Raw genomic sequence first — 21,570 nt, forward strand, 5'->3', positions numbered from 1 at the left:
TATAATCTACTCTAGATCTGGGCTCAAGAGTGTTACAGATGCCGTGGATCTGCTACAAACGTAGGTCCACTCCAAACTTTCGTTACCTACCTTCATCCTCGATCGATTCTATACTAAGACTAAGAATCTAGTCTAGATCTAGACTAGACGGTAGTAGATGTTATCGATCTAGATTCTAGAAAGAGAATCATGACATAACGTAATGTCTAGCTAGAATCTAGATCTATTCCTGTATAACAAGTTATCTAGATTCTAGATCTAGACTAGATATCTATGATGTCACTCAATGTGTTTTGAATCGATAGCACTTCGATATTTTTTTCTATACAAATGAATACGGGAATCAGGGATTCAATATAATTAATTTCTACTAATGAACTTACAAAAAAAAAAGTCACGTTGGTGTATCAGCTAATTGATGGTACCAACCTGGTACCAACCCGCCACTCCCTCACTCTCGTTAAAAGCCAATCAACATATAGATCTGGACACAATGTGTTCCCCCACCTTTTCTGTCCCCCTCCCCCCAACAGGACGGCTTAGCGTGACCTCCGTGACCGCTCGTAAGCTAGCCAAGAGAGGGAAAAAAAAAAAGGATACGAAATGCGTAACGCGACGGGTTAAATGCGTATTTGCGTACTGACGGTCATTTTTGGGAGATTTTGCGTAACGAATACGCATTTTGCGTAACGGTAGGCAGGTCTGTATGTAGTATATGTAGTATAAACATAAAGGTCAGTGCCCTTAATTATTTTTCACAGCATAGCTTGCTATCAAGGCCTGCCAACAAAATAACCAGATTTTTATCAGAACAAAATTGTGTTAATTCAAATGTTGTCAGCTAACAATGAGAAAACCTTTACAGATGTAGCTAGAGTTTATTTTCAAAGAAAAAATTTTAGAAAATGTATTCAAATACATTTTGTTTGTTGTTTATTTTTCAAACAGTTTATGTGAGTGAACTGAGCTAACCATGTAAAATAAGTAATGTAGTTCTAAGTATATTTGTAGTCATGTGAAAAATTGCAAATTCCTAAGAACTTATTTACAGCATCTTACTTGTTTTCATCAATATGGAAAAAGGGTGGTGTTGTAGCATGTTTGTTATCTTCGTGCTAATTGTTAGCCCAAAGTCTTTATAGGTCTGAGAGAAGCGGGGCATTAGTGACTGAAGCTCCTCTTGTGCCACTACCGCTGCATCATCGGCTAATAGCATTATATCTCTTACGAGGTTGGTACTTAAAGAAAATCTTAAATGCAGAGGTCTTCATAGAGATGAGTTTCAAGATAATCAAAGTGTTCACAGCAAAAAAAGTAGCATGGTCATGTACATAAAAATAAAAATAGAAAGTGGACACAAGAAATACAAAGAACAGCCTAATCAAAGGTATTGGACAATCAAGATATTTTGTGGGACAAGAAAAATGTTCAAAATCATATTATCCTACTAACAGAGCTGGAAAGCTATGTTGAAGATTAAGGCCATCTGAAGAAATAAAAGAAGACCCCAGCATGCAAAACATGCTCTGAGCAAGTAGAAAGTAAACATTTTGACAGTCCTGCTAGTTTTAATGACACTGTAACTGTACTATTTGTTTTACAAATTATGACAATTCTGAATCCTGACAATGAGGGGGTGCTGGTAAAATAGTGTTGAGATCTCTTGTATAAGCCTTAAAGAAAGGTTAGGGTTAGGATTATAAAATCATGTGTAGACAAAAAAAAACAACTGACCTGGTATATGAAACTGGCATAGTGCTGAAAAGGATTTTCAGGGCGTATAATGCAGGTAGTGCATGATTCTGTAAATAGTTTTAGCATTAATCTTAATATCTTAATATATGTTAAAACTGTCTTTCTAATCAGGTATAAAAATATATAATACATAGTGTAAATTTTATATTTAAGAAATTTTGTAGTTGTTACAAAAACTATTTAGTTCATTCAAATACCTAAAATACACTAAATAATGCAAAAAAATATTAGGCCTACATATATAAAGGCAGCACTATGGACCAAATTTTTAATGAGAAAAAATGGTGAATTTAATAATAAAATGTAACTAAATAAGGGACTGCACTGACCAGGGCACAAACCAGTGACCCTCCAATATGACAAATGCCTGGGATCTTTTAATTTTTTGTCACACAAAAGTTGTCAATATAATGAAGTAAAACAGTTGTCAACCATTCTAACAAAAGAAAGTCGAGAAAAAACACATTAGCTGAGAAATTTTTAACGTCTTCTCCAAAAAAAGTTTTCAGTTAAATATGCAGACAATTCTCACAAATATAATGGTATACATTAAAATAAGTTCCTAATAGGCTTATTAGAAAATGAAACGACATTTTAAATATTTTAATAAGTTAAACATTAATAATATATGTTATTTAATTTAGTTAATAGTTAACACAGATAGATAACTACAATAAAAATACAATATTTTTTTTGTCTATTTATAAATAGATTGACTGGCTCTGCCATCTATAAATCTTTTACATCTATATATGGAGACTATATTTTAAATTTAATTATGAAATCTAATGATATTATATAGGGATGTTAAGCATGAGTACCCAATCAATAATCTAGAAAAAAAAGTTTGAAAATATTGTTGCTATGGCAATGGTGGCCATTTTGTTTTGTAAATATGCTCTAATATAAAAGTTATCGTCTGTTGCAATTCTTATGATTTTCTTTTGAAAATTAACAAGATTGTAAGGAAATAGAATTGCTATTGACATATTTAATTACTTTTGTCATTTTTGAATATTTTTATATATAATCTTTTCCTGTCCTGTCTTATACAGTCAAGTGTTTTTTTATAAGAAAAGTGCAAATATTTTAAAAATTACTCATTATCAAACAAGCAAAACACAAAAAAATACTTTTTTAAAAAACAAAGCTATATTTAGTGTATCAATTAGTTTGGATTACAAATGTAATTAAATTTGTAATAGATCTAGACTAACAATAATTAATAAATATTTTTTACCAATTGTTTTTTTAAAAAGGGGGGGAACAACCTGAATTCTAAATCGTGGGCTAAAGCCTTCTGAGGCTTCTCAAACCAAAAGGTTAACCACTCTGCTAGCGAAGAGCTTATGAATATGGAAAATTGTATAGTTTTCTATTGTTTCTATTTCATATTTGTGTTCACTAAGCCTCAGACGATGACCTTTAAAGGTTCAGTTTATACTACCACTTCAGTCAAAAACAATTTCTTTCCCTTGTTCAAGGTATCAATCAAAATAATTAATTACCAATAGTAAATTAACTAATTGGTTGTTTTTTTTTATTGATTCTTGTGTTGTCAGGTAAAGAAAAATAATTGTGCAAAATTTCAGCATGATCCGAGATTGGGTGTGGGATGAATAACATGTTCAAACTTGATAAAAAAAAAAAAACTAAGAAAACTATTGTTTTAAATACATAATAGGATTATAATATATGAAAATTTAATTTAAGATTAATGAAAACTAAAAAAGTTGTAAAGTAAAATCTTTGTCGATGAAGTACAAAAACGTACATTTTTCCTTTTGACTTTTTTCTTTTTCTTATATAAAGGCATTGTCTATTGAAATTAATGCAATATTATTATATAAAAACATTTAATAAGTTATCTTATAAAATAAAAAAAAAGTTTATTCCCATGAACTATTATGTGATCAGAAGTTGTGTCTTGCATTGATATCTCCCTTTTTTAACAGAAACATAAAGACTACTAAGAGTTGGAGAGCTTTTATTTTAACTTCATTATTTTAACAAGCCTTACAAATTATTGTACTGATTTTTCAAAGTTACACAAAGCACTGCTGAATAAAAAAGACAAAAAGTTTATTCCGAAAGCTAAGCTGAAAGTCAACTTTCTCATGTTAATGAATTTGTACTTTGCTTCAACTAAATCATTATCATATAGATTTAAAATTATTTCAACATTCCCATTTCAGTTTGCAACCTTTTTTTAAAGCTGTGGAGAAGGTTTAAATCTGTTTACATGTCACTTATATTTCAGTCAAATGTGTTTACGAACTCTGGTGTAGCCCAATAAAGGAAATCATTGCCATCAAGATATTTCTAGGAAACATCCCTCTTATTAAATTCTTATAATTTCAGTGAAAATCTTTTAATTCTTAATATATGGAAAATGCTGAATATTTATGTTAGTAGAACAATAAAATAAGAATTAACTGATCTAGTCATAAAGAAATGTGAAGCATAAAAAAAAGAACTGAATCCAGTTATCTTTTTTTTTTGTTTACTCTAATTGTTAAGATCTAGACTGACAGTGAGAGTCTAGATGTACATCTAGAATTAGATCTAGAATAGATCTTGATTTCTAGAAGAAAAATTCTATATTATTAGAATTAGATCTAGACTATTATATATATAGTAGTTTATTAATTCGGACATTACATGAATTCGGACATTCGCTGTTTTTGTGGTCATTAAATAATTATTTTAATATTTATTATAAAACTAGCCCGCTGTATAATGTGCTTGTCCATTTTCCAATGATTCTGACCCAATTTCCTTCCATTTAGCTGTCTTTTTATGTAAGAAAAACAAATTTCAAATTTGTTAGGTTGTTGTTTTTCCTATGTTACCCGGATGACTTTACCTCTTCCTAGGGTTATGACTATATTTTTTGATTGGTTAAGTCTATACTAATGAGCCCGGCAATATTTATTCTGTTTTTGGAGCTAATTTATGCCAAGTTGTTTGATTCCATAAAAAAAAAATTAATTTATTTCGGACAGCCAGTTTTGGACATCAATAAAAATGATCTTATATTATATTTGTTCGTTTGCTGTTGTTTTTTTAATAGAGAATAAATGGGCAAATGTTTGGAGAGTTAGCTTGGTACATTGAATGAAGTTAAATGCTTAGATCTACACCTACTAGATAGATCTAAATTTATATAGAGAGAATATAGAGGATTCAGTTAGGCAAGAATGGTTATCCTAACCTGTACTATAAAAAAAAAAAGTAAAGTTCCCCTTTCAGACCTTGTGGTCTATAGGGCAGATGATGTAAAGGTCATCTGTTTCTGTGGCCTACGGTTAATAAGGGTCTCATGTGGCCAGCACAACGACCAACCGCCTTTACTTTTCCCTAACTAATGTCAGGTACCTATTAGAGCTGGGTGGACTCAGAGGCGCCAGAAGATCCCGAAATTAAAAATCCCAGTCTTCATCAGGATTCAAACCCCAGTCCCCCGGTTCGGAAGTCAAGCGCTTTACCGCTCAGCCACTGCGCCTCGACCTGTACTATACTACAAAAGATCATCTGTATTAGAAATTTATTAAATTAATAAACAAAAAAACACACATCTATTCATGCAAACATAAAATAAGTCTAAAAGTCGGTATAGAAGTCAGTATTCCTGTGACCTAATTTAGGTAGAATAAGTGTGTTCATATTTTTATTTTTTTGTGTTCGTATTTATGCATAATTTCAAAACATCTTAATGATTTAATGTGAGGGGCTATGCCTGGGGATCTTAAAATTTAGTTAATGTTAATATAGCATTATAATCTTGAGTTTATTGATGCCTAAATATAGAGACTGCCCGAAATAAATTAAATGGTGTCCGGAATCAAATAATGTGGGTCAATTTTGTCCGAATTAAATGAAAACACAAGGCCTCTTTGACCTTAAATATAATAAAAAATTTATAGGTTAGGGGTACAAATATAAGTGGTCATCCTTATTCTCCTTAAACTAAAAAAGATTTTGATAATTCAACAAACTTCATTTTCTTTTCTATGTCAAACCATTGTCAAATAATGCGCTGTCAAAGTCAAACGTTCAAATTTGGGCCTATGCTATACAGTATAGTATACTATATATATATATATAGGTGTCCGAATAGCATAAACTACTCTAGACCATAGTCATAAAATGGCATAGTACTATAGTAATAGACTACACGATCTACTACTAGATTAGATAATCTAGATTATTCTAGATCTATCTTATAACTATCTTAGTATCTAGGCCTAATATGTAGAATTAGAATAGATCCAGAATCAAGATCTAGATCTATCAATACTATTTTAAACTATTTACTATCATATATTGACATTGATATAACTATCACTATCACTATCAAATAGTATCATGTTTATGAAGTATGAAGATATCATCTAGATTCTAGATCTATTAAAATCTATCGATCTCTAGACTAGACTATACCTAGATTTATCTATGTGTCACACTCTGGGCCTATAACTGAATCGAATATTAGGTTGCTTACTTAGTTAATATCTTGCTGATTTGTAAGAAAATAGTCGAGATAATCAGTGTGACTTTGCCATTATGTGTTATAACTCGATTTTTAACCAGCCGACGCCATTTTTTAGTGACGTGAAAATTTATTTTTGGTAAGTACATTTAGTCGCTATGGTAACTAAAAAATAGATCTACTCTAGCTATAACTATAAAGATGATCTATTAGACTCTAGATCTAGAATTTGGATGGGGTCTGTGATAACTTAATGACAGTTTAAAAAATCTTACTTATCTAGTAATGCTAAAGTGCATCTAAACAACATCTTTATCACTGTAATATCTAAAAGTAGACGATTTTTATAAATCTAGATCTAGACTAAGTAGACGTCTAATATAGTCTACTAGATTCTAAATTAGACCTAAATATGGTTATTCTCATTTCTGTGTATTTTTTTCGTTTTGTACGAAAATATCCGCAATTGAAGAAACCATAGACTTATATATAGGTCTGTGCTAGAAACATTCAAGGTAATGCTCGGTGCTTGGTGTACTACGTAGTACGCACTCTAAGGACGCTTTTCTCTTTACAAAATAATCAGTCTAACACAGTAACAGTGTTAGGAATAGGAGTTAGATCTACTTACTTACTGTGTCAAAAGTCTGTATTTTATAAGAAGAATAGTATACAAAGCTATAGAGATTGATCTACATCTCTATATTTGGTAATAGTAAATATTATCATATGAGAATCAGCATCGGAGGCAAAAATAATATTTTATTAGATTGAGTTATTAGAAAAATTTATAATTATTAGATCTAATAAATATATTAAATATTATAATATAAATTATATATTGATGATAATGATCATAATGATATATATTATAATAAATAATATTGTTGTAATCCTGCCTTGCACCAGTGCTTGAGATGAGCACTAGCGCACTGTTGAATGTAAACATGCAGGAAGACGCTAGAAGCGGCTAGAATGGAGAGAACAGTGCATCAGGAACTGTGAAGAGTCTGAATGTTTGGGAAACTATTATGCCAACTTTTGTGCTGCCTGAAGGTTGTAGTAGGGACCTGGAGCAAAGTGGGGAAGGCTGTGTTTTAAATGATATAGACTTAACATTTCATACTGTAGTAAATTTCTCTACACACACACATCTTCATTTCTATGTTCTCTAATAAAAAAGGAGATATCAATCAAGAGGGGTTGTTTTGCTTTGGTTTGTTATCCAATGAGAAGCAGGAAATCTAAATTCAATGAGCAAATTTTTTGTTTCTGATTTTTATTTTTAAATCTAAATAATACTGGTATGTAGATCCACACAACAGTTTCCCCCCCCCCACACACACACACACCTAAAAAAGATGTAGACTATTCTTTTGTTTTTCAGTTTTTATCAAAATATTTGATAGTTTCTATGATGCTCTTTGGCCAGGTCTCTTTTTTTTCTTATAACATCATGCAAATCATAATGCTTAATCCTGTGCACTCCCAGGGGAGCATAGGGCCGCAACCACACCTCTACACCAAACTCGGTTCTGAGCAGCTTTCTTCATCTTCTCCCATGTCATTCCAGTACCCTCAGCTTCACTGATGACTGACCTCTTCCAGGTTTGCTTGGGTCTGCCTACTTTCCTTGTGGGTTCCAGTCAAGTGCCTGCCTTGCAACATTGGTAGCTGGTTTTTGCAGGGTGTGTCCTATTCAGCTCCATTTTCGTTTTGTGATGTCTTGGGCTATGGGCTTTTGTCTAGTTCTCTCCCACAAATCGATAGTAGTTATCTTTTCAGGCCACCTAATTCCTAATATCGGCGTAGGCATCTGTTAACAAAAGTCTGGAGCTTTTCCATATTTTTTTTAGTGACTCTCCAAGTTTCTGAACCGTATAGAAGGACAGACTTAATGTTTGTATTATAGATTCGTATCTTGTTGTGTATAGATAATGCATAGAGTGCCAGATAGTTTGAAGAGTTGAAAAGGCAAACCTAGCTTTATTGATCCGAATTAGTATATCATCATCAGCTCCGCCGTCTTTACCAACTCTACTTCCCAGATATGTGAAGTGGTCCGTATCAAGGATATTCTCTCCCTGTAGCATGATTGGGTTCTCTTGTAGTCTGTTGTTGATCCTCATAACTTCAGTTTTCTTTTTGTTGATTAGAAGTCCAGTCTTTTTCGCTATTTCTGAGAGTCTGGTCAGTTTGGTCTGAGCATTTTGTTGTGTATGGGAGAGGAGGCAGATGTCATCGGCGAAATCCAGGTCCTCTAAATGTTGTGTCAGTGTCCATTGTATGCCGCTTTTATTATCTAAGACTGTCTGTCTCATGACCCAATTGATCACCAGCAAAAATATCAAGGGCGAAAGCATACATCCCTGTCTTACTCCTGTTTTTAGTTGAAAAGGGTTGGTCAGCTTACCATTGTGTATTACTTTGCATGATGAGTCATCATATAACTGTTTAATGATATTGGTGAATTTTGTTGGAATTCCGTAGTGATTCATCAGTCTCCAGATTACGTCTTTGTCAATACTGTCGAAAGCTTTCTCAAAATCAACAAAGGTCATGTACAGAGGAGATTGCCACTCGATAGATTGTTCTATGATAATACGTAGTGTAGCAATGTGGTCAGTGCATGATTTCTCTTTACGGAATCCAGCCAGTTCTGGTCTTTGTCTTTTGTCTAGGGCATCTTTTAGGCGTTCCAATATTATCCTAGTTAAGACCTTGCTGAGGGTTGACAGTAACATGATTCCTCGCCAGTTGTTGCATTGAGTGAGGTCACCTTTTTTGGGTAATTTATTTAGGTAGCCCAGTTTCCAGATTTTAGGGACCTTTTCTTGCTCTCAAATTTTGCATATCAGTGGATGCAGCATTTCAGCTGATATTTTGGGGTCTGCTTTTAAAGCCTCTACTGGTATACCATCTGGGCCTGGCACTTTTCCTTTTTTTGCATTCTTGACGGCCTTGATGATCTCCCCTTTAGTAGGAGGACCTATTTCTTCTGTTGTTGGGGCAATGTCTGGAATCGATTCAGGAGGATGTCAGTTCAAAATTTCTTAAAAGTGTTCGGCCCATCTATCCTTCTGTCCAACATCACTGGTGATGATTTTTCCTTGTTTGTCTTTCACTGGCTTGTTGGTGTTGGTATTTCTTCCTGCTAAGGTTCTTGTTATGTCGTACAACCTTTTCATGTCTCTTTGTTCTGCTGCCTTTTCTGCATCGACTGTCATTTCATGAAGGAAGCGTTTTTTGTCATCTCTTGCATTCGTTCTTACAGACTTGTTTACTGCACCATACTGGGTTCTAAGATTAGCTTTTTGTTCTTCATTCTGGCATTGGTTTATCTTTTCTTTTAGCTCTTTCTGTTCCTGGATTTTGGCCCATGTCTCTGCAGACAAACCATTGCTTGTGTTGTTTCGTTTTTCTGCCTAGGACATCTGTACATGTGCTTTTCTATATCTCTTGGAGAGTGAGGCAGTGTTGCTCAAGGGTTTCATCTGTTACTAGTCCAGCAAGTACTTCAAATTTATTTTTAACCTCACAATTAAAGAGTACCTTTTTTTCTTCGCTCTTTAAGTACTGAGTGTTGAATTTGTAGTGTGGTCTGTCTGAAAAATCCTTAAAGGATTTAAGTTTGATCCTCACTTTTGCTATTAGCAGATGATGATCAGAAGCTACATCTGCTCCTCGTTTCACCCTAACATCAAGGAGACTTCTCCTCCATTTCCGAGATATTGCAAAATGGTCAATTTGGTTTTCCGTTTTACCATCTGGGGAAGTCCATGTTGTCTTGTGTATAGTTTTGTGTGGAAAGATGGTTCCTCCTATGATAAGATCATTGAATGCGCAGAAGTCAGCTAATAAGTCCCTATTTTAGCCAGAAGTGCACTTTCAATAAAATTGCCCGCATTTCAACTCTTCCCCTTTTAGCCAGTGAAATCAAGTATCTGTTACATTGAATTAGAATGGCCCACTTTAAAACACCTTGCCTAACACACTCACTTCTAGACCCCTCTACACATCAAAATGGCCATTACTCAAATCCTTGCCACTAAATCAGAGACTCTATCAGGCATTCCTTCTTCCCCAAAACCATTCAATAGTTGTTCATTATGAAATACTTGAAAGCTGCATTGGAACAGTTCAGTTGCTGCCATCAACTCACACGCAGGTGCCAGCCCTCAAAATCTCATCACTAAAATGACTTTAGGAACCATAATTATTTCCCATACCATGATCTGTTCACATCTGGAATATGTCCCAGTTTTTGTGTATGGTACATACAAAATTATTTTTTTTCTTAAATAGCAAGTTATGTACTAAAAATTTACACACCAAAACGAGTTTCAATGGTGCTTAAAAACAGAAAAAAAATATATAAATCTTGTACTTTTCAATATGTTCACTTTAAAGAAAAATGGGTTGAAATTGTTTTTTGGTCAATTTAACCACAGCAGTTTTGATTGTCAAAATATCTGGTAACTTAGTTATTCTATGTACCCAGTAAGTAATAAAAGGTTACTTTTTTTTTTCTACCATCCATAGGAAAGTGGGAGGATTAGTGATGAGTGAGTCAATCAATGAGTCAGCTAATACTAATAATTTTATATTTTTTATTATTATATATTTACACACACACACAGACAGACATATATATATATATATATATAAAGGGTATATGCTAGTATATATATATATATATATATATATATATATATATATATATATATATATATATATATATATATATATATATATATATATATATATATACTAGCATATACCCTTTGGACCTACAGTTGAAATAATTGATATAGATCTATGTTTATTTGCCTGGAACACTTTGTTTTATAACATGGCTGTAAAGGTATAAAGCTTTTAATATTCATGATGATAAAAAGGAAGACAAATTGTAAGAGTTTCAGTTTCTTGATTTCAAGTCCATCAGAGAAAACAAATAGAAGGTGAAAGTTTAATTTGTATCAAAACCCTAAAGCTTTCATTATGGAATGAGCATGTGATAATCCAGGTGACATGCTTATTGACATGATCCTTAAGGAATTCACACTAATTATAAGAAAGGTATAAGAAAGACAGGAACAAAGTGATGCCTAGCAAGAATATGAGATACCATATACCTCTCTGAAAGTGCTTATTTTTGGGAAAGTTATAGTGTAAAAGCTTAATTTAAAAAAAAAAGATATTCTGGGTAATGATTTATTTTTATCTTGAAATATTACAAAAATTTTTAATGACATTTATCGGTACTCATAAAACTATTATTTTTTTTACATTGATCATGATGATAACATATTATTCAAGTTAGAATGTATAAAAATATTTTTCTATACTATGATTGTAAGAAATTATTTGACCAAAATAGAAGTTGCATTTCTTCTTGCACTCTTCATTTACCACAATATATGCCAAGTAGTTAAGGATCTTTAAGTCCTTTAAATATCAAATATTTAAAGAATTTATTAATATGAAAAATGTTTAGGCATGAAATAATGTTAGAAGCAATTTTTGACTGTATATTTATTGAATTTATCTAATCAACTTTGCTCATGATTAAGCAATAAATTGAGCCTTTAAACATTTATTTTAAACCTACAGATTAAAAATATATTTTTTAGCTGGCTCCCAACTTGTGGCATCCACATTGAGTCCATTGACAATGCAAATGGAAAGTCTTAATTCTGACCAAATGGCAAGTAAAGCCCAGCAGATTTGGGCAATGTTAGATGATATGGCTGAAAATGATCCAGCAGCCTACCAAAAGTTCATAGATCAACAAATGAAAGAAGGAAGGGACAATATGACTTTACCAGAACCTCATATGTGTGTTTTGGTCACTATGTGTGTAAGTAAACTTTTTGACAATCTTGTTTTATTTATGAAATATGTTGTTGTTGTTGTTGTTTTCATCTATTTCTCCACAATTCAGTGCTGAAATAAAAATGATATATTGATAAATACTTTTGATGCATTTTTATTTTTTAAATGTTTATATTAAATAAGCAAGTTTTCTTTTAGTTAACTAAGTAAAAGTGTATTTTATACTTCATTTTCCCATTCTGAGTGATTGGAGATATTTTTGTTGTACTTAGATGTAGTGGGTGGAGGGGGGCAGAAGAGTTTGAAGCAACTAGCCCAGTCATTCTTTCAGTATTGCATTTTTAATTAAACTTAAAAAGTCATTAATATCTACCAGAGTAGAAACAAAAAAAGATAATGATTTGATTAAGTAAAAAACATGTTTCACATAAAGCTTACTAAAATTGTCTTTGTATTTTATTTTGTACACTATAAACTGAAAGCTGAATAAGTGTTGCTGTTTTTTTTTCTAACTATTTAAGAATTAATAGTTGGTGTTTTATTTAAAAAAAAGCCCCACAAGGATTCTGACCATGTTAGGATTAAGATTAATGACTGAACCGTAGGATTTATTTTAGCTGACACCACAAGTCTCATGACCATACAGTGGCAAGAAATGGATAACTGTCAATTGTTTAGGCCCTTACACTTCTAGCACATCAGTCACTGGGCTAAACAAAATCTATGCATGCATATACAAGTGTGGTCTGATGATCTATGTTGTATTAAGGTCTTAACACACATGAGATTTAACTGAACCCTGGTTCTTTTGTAATGTAGCAATGCTCCAATGCTCTTAGTCAGAACATCCTTCATCTGTATCTTTAAACATTTCAATCCTATAAAGTCAGCATTAACGTAAACAGACAGCACTCAATAAAAACATACTGAGACTACTAAGTAATACTATACCAGTAATTTGATTCTTCAGCTAGAAATATAGCAATAGTTCATCAACGTTTGGAATTTATCTTTTAGTATAAACTTTAGGAATTTATCTTTTAGTAACAGTAGTACATAAAAAAGGAAAATTGTATTTCTGAAAGAATTGTCTTCAAATTATTGTTTTAAACATCACTAACACCTTTGCTTCAGTAATATATTGCTAGAATTTTATTAGCCTTGTATTTATCCAATATAATAGGACTACATTACTAACTATAAAATGATGAGTCTAGTGGAGAGAGTTATCTATAGTTCAAAATTAAATGTTTATTATAAGGTAATGAGATATTTTTTTGTTTATGTTTAACTCTCTGAGATGCTGATTTTTTTTTTTTTACATAGACTAAGCCACCTAAGAAATTATACATTAATTTCTGCTCATGGAAGAGAGTCCCAGAGCCAAAGAGTCCTCAAGATCCAGTACCTGTGACTGGAATACCAATTACACATGAAGAAAGTCAAGAAGGTATGCCAAATATTTATTGTACAAAATAAAATATTATTATTAACTAATTAAATTATCAATACCTGATAATGTTAAGTACCACTACATCTGTTTCTATTTTCAATCACATACATTTATGTTGAATACCCATCACAAAAGCCAATGGTACTTATTCTCACTAGCTGAAGGTTAAATAGGGTTATCAAGGGAATATATACTATTGAAATTTCACTTTAATGGCAATAAAACCCAAAACTTTTGGAATAGCAACTAGTAAATTCCAAACTATATTTAACTATTTTGTTGCTGCAATATGTAATATGCTTCTCAAGAGAAGACATTAAAATAGTATATTCTTTACATTTAGTCCTTCGTGCTCTATTTGGTATAGTTTTTGAAGAGACAGTTAGCAATCTCTTAGAAAATCACAAAGAAGACTTTTAAATATCTTTCTGCGGAATAATTCTTAAATATAGTTGTTGTTTTTTTCAGGCTCATTCGCTCTTACATCTGTTGCTTTCAATCCACAAGTTTTAGAAGAATATGGACGTAATGCTAAGAATCCAGTGGATGGTGATACTCTCATTCAGTTAGCACTTGACTATATAGAAGCCCAATGTAATGTAAAAGTGCATCGGACATACACAGTCTTATCCAAAGACATATTGTTTAAAGGAGACTTTGATCATGTCCGACTACAATTTAAAAATGTCTTTAAAAGAAAAGAGCCATCCTCTGGTGAGGGTAGGGAGCAAGAGGATGTTCTTGGATCCATTGATACTGAAAACCTTCTTCATCAAATACTGAATATATCTGGCAGCCAGAAAATAAGTGACAAAAAAACTGTCAACTCTGTATTGCAGAAAAACAAAGACAAAAAACTTATTGAAGAAATCAAAGACATTAAATTAACTACACCTAAATATTCTTTAGAAACGGTTAATATGAGGACAGAAAAGCATTTAGTGTTGAAAGTTGAATTGTGTAATGTGAATTCAGTATCTCAATGTGAATTGGACATTTCAGAGGTAAAGAACTCCCATTAACATTTCTTTTTATTACAAAATACTATTTAAATTTCTTTTTAATTTAAAATTGTGTTTTTGTTGTTAGCGAAAAAGAAGCATGACATGTCTTTGTTCATAGTTCTTATTTTATTTTTGTACTGCTTGCTTATATTTTCTAATCATCACTGAAATATAAATACCAGACAAAATTGAAGGAGTGGCTACATTATTGCTATGTTTATTAAATATATTAATGGCTACTAATTAGCGCATTTTGATATTCTTTATATCTATGCAAAGCAATGATTTAAATTCTTGATATAGCAAATTAGTTTAGTTCACTAAAGAAGATTCCTTTGGCATGTGGTAATCCTCTAGGTGGTATAAGTGTCTGACCCAGCACAGCTGTAAAATGCTAATTAGTGCTTCTATACTGTCCACACTGGCCTTCAGCAGAACAAAGTTATTTGTAATGTCTTACCAGGGTATGCCCATCATGAAGCGAAGGCACCTTTGATGAAAGCGTTCGAGGAGCCTTAAATGCTTTTGGTAGAGCACCCAGGTCTCAGAGCTTAAAGAAAGATGGCGTAATAAGGTGCCCCTTGTAAGCTCTTTAAAGATAAACTCAGGCGCCATTTTACCCTCACTGGAATAGAGGAAAGTAGCTAGCAGGAGATGGCCTCTGAAAGAGACAGTTGGAGAGCTCACACAGGCATATTGAAATATAAATGTCTTTTTAAAATATTATTTCATAAGGATATTTTATTTTCTTTCTGAGTAAAGTAAATAGTAAAGTTCCCCTTTCAGACCTTGCGATTCATAGGGTAAATGGTATTAAGGTCTTCTGTTTCTTTGGTTAACAGTTAACGAGCAGGGTGTCATGTGGCCAGCACAATGACCAATCGCCTTTACTTTCTCCAACTAAAGTCAGGTATCCATTAGATTTGGGTGGATTTAGTGTGATGATTGTATTTGTATATGGTAAATATATATTGTAAATAACACTTGATAGAATCTTGGTTGTAAGATATGACGAATTCTAGGTTAATTTTTTATGATTTCATTGGTCTACTAGTTACAATAGAGTGGCATCCCTTGAGAGATTTTAATTCTAAAAGTATAAGTACTATAGAACCCAGTTTCAAAGTTGTGTATATTAAATAGTTTTATGTTGGTCATTTTCCATTGTGATCTGTCCGGTTTTTCATATGTTTTTTAGCTTTCATAAAATTGTTCATATGGGGATTGTTAGCCCTACACTTAACCATCTGGGAGGCTGCCCCTTTCAGCTCTCTGGATAGCTGCCTTTATTTTCAGGTAAGGTATCCTAGCCTTTGTGGATCCCTCCGCTTCCTGTAAGGCAGCAGGTTTGATTTTAGTCCAGGCCAGGTATTTTATTTCCCAGGTACCCACTATATCTATTTACCACCTGGGGAGGTGCTCGATGAGACATAAAAAAATTCGATGAGGAGGTGACCTCCAAATTTCCATTAATCTAAATCAGCTATTTTCAACATGAAGCCCATTTTACTGATCGGGTTGGGGTTGAGGGTATCTTTTTTTTTTCTTTCTAGGGCCAAAAAATGCAGTTGTCATATTTGAATATTGATGAATTTAAGATTATTGTCTCTCAACGTTTGGATCAACTCATGCCCTACTTTGTTTTATTTCACCTGCCTTTTTAATGGGCTGTGGACATCGGGAGAATGTGTATGTGCATTTAAGAATGCAAGAAAACAATTAGTGACTGGGCAGAGAGGAACACTCATAACCAGCGCTTTATAAATGAGACTTCTGTGTACTTCTCGATGACAACAGATGACCTTGTAACACTCTGACCGAAAGTGGGATGAAGGAGTTTTTAAATCTTTCTGTTTTAGTTCTGATGGAAAGGATACGACCACTTCATTCAGATCTTATGTAACAGTGGTTTAATGTGTGCAGGTTATCTTTAAGAATGATGAGTGTTTTGGAAAGGCATCTTTCATGAAATAGCTCTTCAAGAGATGGTAGCTGTGTTTAAGTGATATATGATGCTTTTTTAATTAGTCTATTTAGTATAAGTCTTTGTGCCAGTGAAGTATTATCATACCAGCAGGTGATGGCAAAGTTAATTAGACTGCTGATGGTTGCTGAATAAAAAAAGTTTGATTATTGTTTTGTCAATGTTAAATTTCCTTAGCTTTCTAAGATAGAAAAGAAGGTGAATTTTGGTGTAAAGATTTTGACAGTGTTCACTCCATTTCAGTTTGTTGTTGATGGTTGTAAAAGTAAAGTAAAGTTTCCCTTTCAGACCTTGTGGTCTATAGGGCAGATGATGTAAAGATCATCTGTTTCTGTGGCCTACGGTTAACAAGGGTGTCATGTGGCCAGCACAACGACCAACCGCCTTTACTTTTCTCCAACTAATGTCAGGTACCCATTAGAGCTGGGTGGACTCAGAGGCGCCCGAAGATCCCGAAATAAAAAATCCCATTCTTCACCAGGATTCAAACCCCGTCCCCGGTTCGGAAGCCAAGCACTTTACCGCTCAGCCACCGCGCCTCCTGTTGATGGTTGTACCTAGGTATTTATAGTATATGTATACAAAGACTCCTTTTTATTCTTTCTGAATATGTATGAATGTGTTTTTGTTTAGACTGCATTTTTAATTAGTATACATCCTATAGTGAATATAGTTGTTTTATACAGCACATCCAAAACTTTAGTTTTATTTTTTCCAAAGGATGATGTTTTCCTGCTTGTACCTGGCCTATATGAACTGAAAGTCAAGTTGCCAAATTGTATAAATGATGAGTCAGCTAAAGCAAAATTTTGTAAAAAGACATCAACTTTAACTGTAACAATGCCTTTCAAATATTAAAAATTACATTTAATTTATATCAGTAAACAAATATGTTGTATAGCCATTGTTGTTTTTCATATGGTTTAACTTTTCTTTGTTTAATGAGTTACTTGAAATACATCCAGATAGTAGCATGATTTTATAACATAAGCTCATGCTTTATGTTTAAATAATAAAATAGAATATATAAAAATCTAAAAGCCTTTGAAAGTCTTGGTATTTTCTTGAATGTTTCTCAATGACATTTTTTTTAATAACTGCAGTGAAATAAATCTTCTTAGAACACATACTTAATAGAATATATCACCTTCTGTTACTATTTTTATCATTTAAACACTTCTACTTTTAGCCAGCACTCTTGTACAATCTTTTTTTGTTGTTGTTTTTTTTACATTTGGGGGAGGTTTCAATGTTTTCTTATTAAATTTTTAAAAACTCCAAGTCATTATTCCCATATGAATGAAATTCATTAGTTTGGCACTCAAGCCAGTTATGTCACTTAGTACCACTTTGTTAGCTTTGTCTTGATCATTTCTCACTTACTTGTATGAAAGTTAAATCTAGGTGTCGGCTACTGACACATACTTACCGAAATACTTAGCATCATTGTGTTACAAGGCAAGGCACACTCCCATGTTTATCTCCCCTACCCAACCAAACTCATGCACCAAAGTTATTACACTTTAATTCAAACCTGATAATAGTAAACTTGGTAGTGTACGTGGTTAACACTCTGGACTTTAGTCTTAATAGTCAAAGGGGCAAACCCTGCCCACTGCCATCCTGTGGGAGTTTGGGCTAGGATGATCTTCGATTCTTAAGGAATATTTGAAACTTGTAAAACAAATTTACTTCTTCTTTAATTCCTGATTGATCACCATGGTAGTACAAACATTATTAATGAAATGATATAATAATAAATAACATTATTATAACATGATACATGAAATGGAAACAAAATAACCCCTTAAGGCTTCAACAATTGATTTGTGTAACATCATTGATACACATAATGTGTATTTATTCAATTTTAGTCAACATTTTTTTTCCCTTTAGATCTAAGCTTCAACTAACTAATACAATGTGGACCCTAAAAAATTCCATCATTGACATGGACTGGAGAGCTGTCATAGTGCAGAGAACCAAAGGGCTGAACAAGAGAAAAATTAGGAAAGCTGAGCTAATGGATAACCAAAAAAAAAAAAAAAAAAAATTTTTAAACAGGAACTGTGGGAAAAGTCTTCCTCTCTAGAATTTTCTGACTTGCCTTAAATAGAGAAAGTGAATACTTTAAATCATTTAATGCATCAACTTTCTGTTGAGATATGAATTGCCTTACTAATATTATCTCAGTGGGTCTAAGAGCATATAGATCCACAATATAGGAAATCCCTTTGCAGCAAATCTGGAAAAGAAATTGAAAGTAATTTCTCTACATTGCTTTCATTTGACTTAGACTTTTGACCTTGACAGCAAAACTGATCTGTTTGTCATACTGGAGAAATCAGCTGTGTCATCTTACCATAAAAATATGCAAGGCACTTTACCATTGGATAACTTGCCTCTAGGTCTATCTTCATCAAGTGTGAGATGGGAAGTTTGTGTTTTGTTGTTTGTTTGTTTTTTGATCCAACAGCATTTACTTGTCCATTTAAATTGCTGGAAGATGGAACATACATCAATTACATCCACAGTAGATCAGATGAAAAGCTTTCTAACTTGACTTAAAGCAAAGGGATGACATATCCTTTGGCCAATGATGCCATACTCGACTCCCATTCACAAGCAGAGCTGCAAAGGCTTGTAAGTGTCAAGAGTTTAGACTTACAATAAGTCTCACCAGAACTTTTCACACAGAATGTCTCAGACATGGTGGTGCAGGAATTTATTTACCTGCTATCAACAAACTCAATCTAGAAAATAAGGTAACAAAATGAAGACCTTTGTGGCCATTTAAAACCCTCAAATCGGTTCTACAGAAATGCCACATTGATCTAATCTAATACTTAATCCACCATTTCTCAAACTTGACAGTTGCGTCCTCATGGGGGGATTTCTTACTTGGGGGAGGAGGGGGCACGTCCTGCAACTTACACCGGGGGAGGAAGGGAGGGTGCAAGGCGGACAATAATGTTTCAAAGGATGAGAAAAAATGTAGTTTGCAGTTACAGATCTACTAAATTGACAATAATTCAAAAAATTAAAAATACTTTACATTTGAAGTTATAAACAGGACTTATAGAAATGTAGGGGCCTATCCAGTTTTCTCCAGAAGCATATGACACACTTCCTACAACAAGCTTTTTGAAGGAATTTCAAAATGCGATTCTTGACAAGATAACAAGATGATCTTACAACCATCACACCCATATACGTGCGCTATATTTACCTCCAATGTCCCTGGCTTATTGACCAGTGATGTGTCTGTCTTTATTGGATAGTTCGTATTGCGAATTGGCCAGCCTCACCCTTTTAAAATATCTTTTTGGACATGCATTATAAAGTTATAGAAAAAGTGCCTTGTAGACGTCAGAAGGATGAATTTCTGAAGCTCAGAATGCAGGAATAGATACTAACTTCCGATAGGGAACTTACAGTACTTGCTGGATGGAGGGGAACCTGCTACCATCCAGACCATTTCGAGAAAGAATTGTTTTCTAGTACCGGTACACGAACACTCAAAACATTAATATGAAACACTTTTTTCCGATTAAATAAAAAGTATAAACGAACTAGACTTAATAAACATCGATTAGGGCTTACATATTTAAATTTTGATTCCAAATACTGTAAATAAAGCCTATAAGCAAAAAAAAAAAAAAAAATATGATGATTAAATGTTGTTTTATTTTTACTTTTTCATTACATCCTTAAAGTCCTCCAGACACCCAGCTAGGTGCACGTAGGATTTTTTTTTCCGTTTGGGGGAAGGTCACCACTGGTAAAGGTTTAACTAATCTTCTGTAGGACCATTTGGGGGTACTTCCTATACATGATGTGTTGTCAGTCTCTCTGTCAGCATTGCTACATTGGTAGACCCGTTAATTTGTTGTCTTCCCATCGCTTCTTGTGTCTACCTCTCCTTTTCACTGCAGAAAGCCTGAGGATCTCCTGATATGGCGCTACCTTTTAGCCACCGCCGGCCAGAAAGTGATTAGTGGATCCACTGGCTGTGTTGTCAGTACATTGCTTTATGACAGTGAGAGTTGTACCAAGAGGATAGATTAAGTTGTTTCTATGTTTGCTCCCTATGATGTATGATGAGTATTTCCTGGTAAGATCATGTTTCATTAACTATCTTTTTATGTCCTTGAACTATTGACACAAAGATGACTTCATTAGCTTGAACATGTCAGTTGCGTGCCAGATGAAAAACTTCCTAAGGGCTTCCTCTATGGTTAAGTTTGCTGAGGGAACCAGTTCCAAGGGATGTCCAAGATGAACATACAAAGACGTCTAAAGGTGGGACTCAAGGACTATGGTTATCAATGAATGTTTGTGGGAGGAAATTGGACAGGATGGAGACAGACTGCATGCTGGGATTGTCCTTCCAGAAAACAAAAGGACTGAGGAGGAAGAAATCTGCTACCTTTCTGATTCATACTCATGCTTGAACTGTGGCAAAATTGGCAGCTCCTGAATTGAGTTAGGGTATCAAGGAGAAGCAACAGTAACTTATCTGAGCGCATCAATTGTCTCTTGAGACAGAAAGAACCATGTTATATAAATTATTCAAATTTAAAACACAATTACAGAATAATTTTCTTAATTATGTATTTCAATACTAGCAAATGCGCTGTAGTCAAGATTTTTTTATCCCCCCCCCCCCCTTTTCTGCGTTTCTTTCTAATGGGTTGCTTAATTCCTGATCCCAAATCTAATTAAAATACAACACTTTTTTTTTAAATAGGTCGAATTTCTTTCTTGAATCAAGATTTCAGCCATTTCCCAAATTAGATTTGAAAACCAAATGCTAAATAAAACATTTACTCAGAAAGACATTTATAATTCTAAAATAGCATTTAAGTGTTAAAATCCAGTCTGTGTTAAACAGTTTTATTAGTAGGTCATAATCCTTTCTTCAATCAGGATTTCAACCATTTCGCTAATTGGATTTTAAAATAAAATGTTATTTTTGAATTAAAAATGTCTTTCTGATTAAACTACAGTGATGTTAAGTCCAAGAAACCTGTCATAATCATACTTG

At 33.3% G+C, this 21,570-nt stretch overlaps 2 protein-coding genes across 16 annotated transcripts in view; one reads left to right on the forward strand and one right to left on the reverse strand.

Annotated features, from left to right (window-relative positions):
• LOC106065270 (ubiquitin carboxyl-terminal hydrolase 2-like) overlaps positions 1–6,658 on the reverse strand; it is a 25,581-nt gene extending 18,923 nt beyond the window's left edge. For 3 of the 10 annotated variants that reach the window (XM_056010904.1, XM_056010907.1, XM_056010898.1), the window contains exons 1-3: positions 6,260–6,376; positions 2,085–2,191; positions 1,735–1,802 (exon numbers count right to left, since the gene is read on the reverse strand). In XM_056010904.1, the coding sequence (XP_055866879.1) occupies positions 1,735–1,754 (20 nt within the window). In that variant the 5' untranslated portion in view covers positions 1,755–1,802; positions 2,085–2,191; positions 6,260–6,376. Of the gene's footprint in view, positions 1–1,734; positions 1,803–2,084; positions 2,192–6,198; positions 6,218–6,259; positions 6,389–6,522 lie in introns of those variants that run through there. The other 7 variants (XM_056010906.1, XM_056010902.1, XM_056010905.1 and 4 more) reach the window with 5 other exon arrangements.
• On the forward strand, positions 6,295–17,548 carry LOC106065273 (PIH1 domain-containing protein 2-like). Of its 6 annotated transcripts, none has more exons than XM_056010916.1 (5): positions 6,295–6,386; positions 11,881–12,107; positions 13,409–13,532; positions 14,004–14,539; positions 17,244–17,546. In XM_056010916.1, exons 2-5 carry the CDS (start codon positions 11,922–11,924, stop codon positions 17,379–17,381), a joined length of 984 nt encoding a protein of 327 aa, XP_055866891.1. In that variant the 5' UTR covers positions 6,295–6,386; positions 11,881–11,921; the 3' UTR covers positions 17,382–17,546. The 6 variants fall into 6 exon arrangements, with proteins under 6 accessions (XP_055866891.1, XP_055866892.1, XP_055866889.1 ...); XM_056010917.1 differs by lacking the exon at positions 6,295–6,386 and adding an exon at positions 6,453–6,485; XM_056010914.1 differs by lacking the exon at positions 6,295–6,386 and adding an exon at positions 6,618–6,762.
• Positions 17,549–21,570: the final 4,022 nt, after the last annotated feature.

This window comes from Biomphalaria glabrata, chromosome 14, assembly GCF_947242115.1.
Source record: "Biomphalaria glabrata chromosome 14, xgBioGlab47.1, whole genome shotgun sequence".
NCBI classification, from domain to species: domain Eukaryota; kingdom Metazoa; phylum Mollusca; class Gastropoda; family Planorbidae; genus Biomphalaria; species Biomphalaria glabrata.

Bases quoted from the DNA above. Each gene is read 5' to 3' on its own strand.
- LOC106065273 (XM_056010912.1), top strand. From the start codon at position 7,279: ATGCCAACTTTTGTGCTGCCTGAAG. The intron at 7,304-11,880 runs GTTGTAGTAGGG...TATATTTTTTAG, and splicing joins AACTTTTGTGCTGCCTGAAG to CTGGCTCCCAACTTGTGGCA. The intron at 12,108-13,408 runs GTAAGTAAACTT...TTTTTTACATAG, and splicing joins GTGTTTTGGTCACTATGTGT to ACTAAGCCACCTAAGAAATT.